The following is a 7,723-nucleotide window of genomic DNA, read 5'->3' as shown; positions in this document are numbered from 1 at the left end:
GGCTGCCACCCGCTCTGCCGGCAGCCAGCCCCAGCCCTCATTACTCATTGCCCCTCTCACACAGAACTGGGGTGGCTGCTGCTTTCTGTTGTTCCAGGTGATTACAGCATTAGTCAGCCCCAACTGCAGCTCCAGAGACAAACCTGACATTTCCAGCCTCTTGTCTTCGGCAACAACATCATCAAGATCTCTTTCCATCTGCCTCTGGTAATGGTGGCAGAAAAGGAATTGGACTGAACAATGAGATCTGCCTGATGGTTTCACTGCTTGGGAATTTAAGTAGCCAAACGTGTGTGTGATGTTGCAATGAACAGAGTTTCTCTTCCAGTGCATGCTCCACACGTCAACAAAATGTCTAATTGTGCAGGTTGTTATTTCAAATGTTAAGGACCCTAGGGTCATCATTAATTCTGGAAGGGAAAATCCAAAGAATATGGCATTTGTTGGATTCTGCAGATAGGGTGTGCTCGATTGCCAAGTGCTTGTATTATTCTCTCATTTCACTCCCTGTATTATTCTCTCATTTCACTCCCTGTATTATTCTCTCATTTCACTCCCTGTATTACTCTCTCGTTTCACTCCCTGTACACAAACCCGAATGCCACTGCTGGTGCCCTCAGAGCTGTCACCGTGTCAGCAGGGGCACAACAGGAGCCTGCCACAGCGAGGCCAGTGTTTGGTGAGCAGCAGCAGTAACAGGAAGCTGAAGACCAAGCCAAGCCCCTTGGGCATGAACCCTGAAGATCAGCCCCACTGCAGCTGAGGACGTTCACTGCTTGAACAGACTCGTGGGCACACCAGAGCTGTCACACCGCAGGGCAGTACCCAGTGCCTGGTCTGTTACCCGGGTACAGAGAGGTACCAACGCCACAAGTCCTGAAAGAGCCTAAATAATTAACATCTACATATGGGAAAAATGTCTCGTAGCTTCAGATAGCTGGGATTCAATTAATTCCTGAAGCACCACAGATTCTTACACGTTAATGAAAGACTTTCTTTTGTTAGCTGTACAGGCTGAGTGCAGTTATCAGGATGTGAAACAGATTCTAATCTGACTCCCATACTGCACAAAAATTGATTAACAAGCTCTGGAATACAAACTCCTTCCAGGGGAAGTTGCCTGAGCACGGAGAACCAATCCATAAGGCAGGTTTCTGGATCCAGGCAAAGCTGGGAGCCCCAGAGTCAGTGAGAGAATCTGTTCCTCTGGGCTGACACAGCAATATTCCAGAATTACACTGATACAATAGTGCAGAAATCACCCAGGGAAAATCTATGTTTGAACTGCTGTCAGTAATGACCCTGGAACAGACAACTACTAAAATCTGCTAACAGCAGCAGTGGGGAAGGCATTGTCAGTACAGAAGTTTGAACTATTAAATAGAAACAACAGATAAACCCAAGGATTCAGAAAAAAGAAATGGAATGAAATGCAGTCACACACATTGAGAAGTTTAATCATGGGGACTGACAGAATTTCAGTAAGAGGTGTTCAGCCTGAAACAACAGAGCAGCAGAAAGATCTGGATATAACATTGAATCACAGGGCAAGTATTTGCCATTGTAGAGAACAAGCTCTGACCAACTAAACAAACCCCTGTAGAAAACAGAACCAAATCCTGGCATGCATCTTTTGAGACGCAGAACAAAACATTTCCAGGGCATAAACACTTGGACAACAATGGCAAGAGACATTATCTGGTACTCTGACATCATCTGGGATGTCTATTTTCAAGAAAGGTGACTCAAAATCAGGACTGGTGGGTGCTGAGACATATTACTGGGAGAATGGCAAGCCTCTTTTATGGTGTGAAATTGTAAGTCCTTGACCTGTCTAATTTCAGGAAGCAAGAGGATATATTTGTGAAAAGAAAATGGTTGCTGGAAATAGCACAATGATCCAAGGGTTTCTCCCTTTCTTAGGAGTAGATCTCATCTGTGATTCACTAATCATTTTGATTTAAAAAGGCTCCTTTTCAGACCATGGTAACATTTTAATTAAATATTTGAAAACTTGCCGAATACTGTAATTGCAATTTAAAAGCTATGAATTAGGAAGGTAAAAGCTTTTATCTACTCTCTAGACATCTTTTTCTTTTTCATAAAGCTGTCAGTGGAAGTCTTTAGAAATATTCCTTCATTGAATTGGAGTAGGACAGAGGATTCTGGCTGATGTGATCCTGCACCCCTCAGCTGCCAGGCAGAACCCAGCCCAGTCCCAACCAAAAGCAGATTCCCCCTGAAGTCGATTTGTTCCTCTACATCAGTCACGAGGGGGGAGATTCACCTTTCAGGAAAGCACTGACTTTATCCAAAAGCACCCTGACTGCCAGCTCAGATGGTGGATGGGGAGAGGAGGCTGGGAACAGCCCCCAACAGCCCATTCCAGCAGCCCACTGAGAGTTCTGGTAGCTAAGCCTGAGCTGCATACCCAGTCTCTACCAGAACATGAACAGCACTATTTAACAGTGAAATTTTCACATACTTGTATTTACAAGGGCATTCAGACTCTAGGTATTTCTAAAATCCATCAGTGACAGCCACTGCCATGACAGCTGATCCCTGTAATTATTAGAAATACTTTTAATACCAAAAAAGTTTCCTTTATAATAAATAGCCTCTTTACAATTGATTTTATTTATTTATCCGGTCTACTTAAACAACTTCTTATGCTGATGGCAAGTAGAACAGTTTACTTCCTGTCAACATATTCATTAAAGTTTTAAAAATAACATCAGGAACAGGTTGAAACAATGAATTATCTAAAAGGAATAATGTTAAATTGGCGTTGAGGTTTTGGATAAAATTTATTTAATATGACTGCCAGAAATAGGACTTCTCAGAAGCCAAAATGTGTCTAATGGGTCTGAGGACAGGAGCATGTTCCTTGGCAAGAGGAGAATGGGTTTAGGGTCAGCCTTGCTTTGATAATTGCTAGGACATACCAAACCAGAGCTTTTAACCACATACCATCTTAAACATGGAGTTTGTTACATGCTATGCATTATACCAGATCTCTAGTCGACAAATAAAGACCTTTACTCTTCACAGCTGCCTTATGTACCTGACCTCATAAAACAAATGTTCCCCTGTGTTTCACACAGTCTCAGCTGGGGGGACATTGCAAAAATGCCTGCACTGCTGTAAAAGGTTATTTCACTCCACCACCATCCTTCCCTGGGGATTACTGACCTCCAGGAGATGAAGGATAAGGCGGATCCTTCTCCCTAACAGCTCACCCAAGTTTGTTCAAACCCCCTCCATGAGCAGGTTACAAACAGCTCAGGCTGCCCTGTGCCCAGGACCTTTCCTGTGCAGGACAGAGCCGAGCAGGGACAGCCGCCCTCGCTGGGGCTCTGGGGACATCCAGAGCAGGGGGGACAATTCTGTGCCCCCACTGAAACCTGCGTGCTGCAAGTGGGGGCTGGCTGTTGGTCACTGGCCCTGGTAAAGCCTCTCACAAATCAGGAGTCTCTTCTCAGAGGTTTTTTCTACCTTTGATTTAAATCTCTCTCTCACCCCTCACTTGAGTGTCTTGGAGGACGATGTTGCAGTGCTTAAGGATGATAAATAATGGGCCAAAACCTGAGACAATGGGAGCTCAGCAGCTGAAACAAGCTGTAATTCACTGTTCACCATCCACCTGTGCCTGCTGAAGTACAGCTGGGAGGGATGGAAGGTTGTCTTTGGAGTTCTTGCCTCTGCCAAGCAGACTGCAACCTCACCAAAGGGCCATTAATTAAGTCTCAAATCCCATCTAGTATACATAATATATTACATATAATACTCTAGTATTAACTTGCTGATTTGGAAATCTAGAAGATGTATATGGACAACAATTTATCAAAATCCGAAGGTCATGAACCTTCAACCTTTTCAAGAAATTTCTGAAGGGACACTGAGCATCCTGCATACACTTCTTCCTGAATTATAGGAGAAAGTAAAGTTAACTCACTACTCTAATAATGAATTTATCAACCCTGGGACCAACATCTTATCCTGTGTTGCCATTATTGCAGGGACACACACTATGGAACGCCAGTATGCCATAGGAATAAAAAAAGCATTGGAGAAAAGTGAGTGCAGCAGTGTCCCAACAACTGCAGCAGCAGGTGGGCATTGCCACTGGGTCCCGATGCCAATGGGTACATCTCAAAGTTTCCATTGCAGTATTTTGTAACTCAGGAAATCAGGAACATCTAAACTGGCCAATCTTTTGCTTTACAATTTACAAATCCATGACAGAGAGCAGGAAAGACTATGGGATGCAAAGGTGGTGCAGAGGCGGCACGTGCGAGTCTCTTAAAAAACCAAAGCTCTGCCTAATGGGAAAGCATTCAAATTGTTCTTTGGAAAGATTAAGCTGTAATTGAAATATTCAAGAGCACTTCTGTTTGGTGCTTCTATACATGAAATTACATTTCTGCTAAGACCAGTAAAAAACTAACCCAAATTACCCTGTATCCAAAGCCAGAAAAATAACAACACATTATTTTCATTGTGCTTCTTTCTAAATGGAGGAGGAGAATTTTTTTTTTAATTTTATTTTAAGTTTGCAAGTTACAAGCCGGCTTTGCAAAGACCACAGGGAAAACTGAAGCATCAAACTATTCAAAGTTAGACACCTTGAAAGGTCTGCACCTGAATCATCATTTCCTCAGCACAAAGTGAACCATGACAAAGATCTGCAGGTTTGTAATACCCTGGAGTTTCTTCCCTGACACTCCAGGTAATGCAAAGAAGGTTAGAACTATTCCCAGTCTGTCAGGGATCCAGGGACTGCTGCCATTTATCTTTGCCTTCTCTCCTCCCCATTATCCCCACACCTGTTGCCTTGCAAAATGCCATCTCCTGATGACTTTATAGACTGCATGTGACCTTTGAGCACACAATTCTGTGCTGCTGGAAAATGGGCTTTTCTTCATCTTTAATGGAAATTAAGAGAGTGAGCTGATTTGTAGCAACTGCCAGCAGAATCCATTTTTGTCCTTATGAGCTGTATATTGCCACTATATCACCCGATAATAAAGCGATCACAGATCGTGGGCACACACGAGCAGAACTGTGGTTTTCTGCCACCACTGGAACCACTGGGGAAGGAACCTTTTATCCTTTCAATTATGTATGGAGAGAATAGAACCCCCAACATCTCAGATTACGTAAATCAGATCGTTCTACAGCCTTAACCCTCACCAGCCCAGAACTTGTATGGCTGCACTCCAGGGCCCAGCTGAGGAAAGAGTTGGACTCGATATCCCTCGTGGGTCCCCCCCGACCCAGAATATTCTGTGAATCTCTGAAAGCCTCTCCTCTTACCAATGCACCAGCAGAGACCTCCCAGTGCTCAGCAGGAGGAAGCAGCCCATGGGAAGGGCCATGCAAAGGGGTGACAGGACTCTCATTTGAGAGACAGCCACAGGTACAGCTGTGAGACGCACCGTGGCAATGAAGGCATGAGCCACCACAAGAGAAAAACATGGTTTGGGTAAAACAAAGAATCACAACACCTGAGTAGTTCCGAAGTTGGTAAATATAAGCAACAAGAATAGCCAGTTCTGTGAGTCTGGAGGGGCAGAAAACACCTTCAGTATTCAGTAATGGCATAATTAACTTACTATCACCAGGCAAACATCCAGGTTACATTTTTTTAAATGCTCTGAGATTGATTTTTGTTTTTCTTTCGGCACTAAATAATAATGTGGCAGTCTTTTCTGACAGATCACCTAAGAACAGAAACGAGGCCCAGCCAGACCATACACAAGTATGCTCCATCCCCAACAACGAAGAAATGTGAAAGGGACAAAGGAGGAAATGCACAAATTTCTGTTTGTACTGGAAATTTGGGTATCTAACAGGTTTTTTTAGATAAGAACAACCTAAAGGATCAGGCAATTTTCAAGCCCTGCAGTTTTCACCATTACGCAACCTGTTTGAATGCGTTTCTGGGGAACAGACAGTTGGCTACGCCCTGCATTTTGTGCTCCCCAGGTAATTAAAAATGACTCAGAATTCATGCCATTCCTTTCATTTCTTTTCTCACTCTCAAATGCATATGGAGTCAGAACTCAAAACCTGGACAAACTGTCATTCAGGAAGCCTAGACCAATGTAAGAGTACTCTTGATTCATGTCAGACATGTACCACAATGAACTGAGTGTCCAGGTACAGCTCTTGCTGCATCCAGAGGGAGTTCTGAGCAATGGAAATGCTGTGAACTCAGCTTCTGCCCCCAAAAAATCAGTGCATCAGTGAAACAGCAGGACTTGGCCTCCAATGGGAAGCTGTGCTCTCCCCTCAGAAGCCAGGGTCCGATTCTCAAGGTGTTTCCTTCTGCCCCTCCCTCCCCTTTCAGCTGATCATTTGCACCTGTCAGACACTGGAGCTGTAAAGCAGAACTAAAACCCTGCAAAATGCCAAACAATTCCTTACCATAGCCAAAGGGAGAACTCCTACCAGGTCCTTCTGGCTTACGTAGATCTTGGAGATTCCCAGATCAGATGTGGTGTCTCCAGGATATTCCACCTGCCAGGTGATGAGCTGGGTCTCAGGTAGGTCAGTCAGGTCTTCAATTTCAAAGTCAATCTGCATGACTTCAGAGGAAGGACCATCCGCACTGCAGCAAAGAAAGGAAAAGAAATGTTCCATTCACATGACTGATAAGCCAGGAATATGATTGCTTTTATATTAATAAAACCTTGGATTAAGGCCCCTTCAAAGAGAGGATTTGGTGGCATGATGGATTCAATAATGAATTAATCATTTGCACTTGTCTTAAGATTGCAGGGTATTTCCCACCAATTCAAGTGGCTTAGTAACACTTTGTGACATGGATCATTGTGCACTGCTCCATTTCATGGGTGGAGGACCACAACCAGATCAAAGGCAAAACAGAGGCTAAAACCACAGCCCAAACTGACTCCCAGATTCTCCCTCTAAATGAGCACATTGCATTTCCTGCAATGAAAGCAGCACATGGACAAATCGAAAGGGAATCACTCCTTGAAACAGGAAAGCACTGCATCAAAAGTATTTTCTGTTTCTTAAAAAGAGAGGCATGGAAGAAAGGTCAAAGCTCAGGATGGGGTCCATGAACAAGGGCAGCAGGAAGCAGAGGACTGGAAAACTTGGAATTAATTTTTAGCTATACTGCTACCTTGCTGTGAATGTCAGTGTGAAGCTCCTTTTGTCCTTTGCTAAACTAGGAATTATAGATAATGGAGCTTGTTGTGACAGAGTTACAAAACCAGGTTGTTTAGTATCAGCCAATCCTGCCAGGATCCTTCAGCGAGAAACACCAGAGAAGAGCGAAGCCTGACTGGATGTGACGCTGTGGCAGCACTGGGGGCACTGGGGGCACCTTCCCGCAGCCACGGTGGCTTTATGAACTGTCCTTCCGGGGGTTCCATGGCTCGTGTCAGAGGATACCCCACAGCAGAAATGTAAAGAGGGAAGATGGGAAAGGGAACTGATGCAATTCCTGCGAAGTTTGATATAAAACCACTACCTGCATGGAAGTGTAGTGAAGCTTCCATTGTGTGTCTTGGCCAGGTGAGCTCCTTAGGCCAGTGGCATCGAGAGAGACAAGGAAATACTCGATTTCCTGTAAAGCTGTAGAGGAGTGTGGAAGTTCTTAGCAGTGCACAAATCCTGGGGGCACCAAGAATGACAGCTACTCCTGGGGCACTGAACGCTGAACCACCTTCAGTGTTTGTGTGGAGGGGAA

At 44.3% G+C, this 7,723-nt stretch overlaps 1 protein-coding gene across 1 annotated transcript in view; it reads right to left on the bottom strand.

Annotated features, from left to right (window-relative positions):
* TMEM132D (transmembrane protein 132D) overlaps positions 1 to 7,723 on the bottom strand; it is a 209,901-nt gene that overhangs the window by 79,143 nt on the left and 123,035 nt on the right. The window contains exon 4 of the mRNA XM_008634130.2: positions 6,430 to 6,613. Within this exon, the coding sequence (XP_008632352.1) occupies positions 6,430 to 6,613 (184 nt within the window). The remainder of the gene's footprint in view (positions 1 to 6,429; positions 6,614 to 7,723) is intronic.

The sequence above is a fragment of the Corvus brachyrhynchos genome, unplaced genomic scaffold, assembly GCF_000691975.1.
Source record: "Corvus brachyrhynchos isolate BGI_N302 unplaced genomic scaffold, ASM69197v1 scaffold114, whole genome shotgun sequence".
Classification (NCBI taxonomy): Eukaryota; Metazoa; Chordata; class Aves; order Passeriformes; family Corvidae; genus Corvus; species Corvus brachyrhynchos.
The sequence above is the reverse complement of the archived record's forward strand: the minus strand, read 5'-3'. Positions and strand labels throughout refer to the sequence as shown.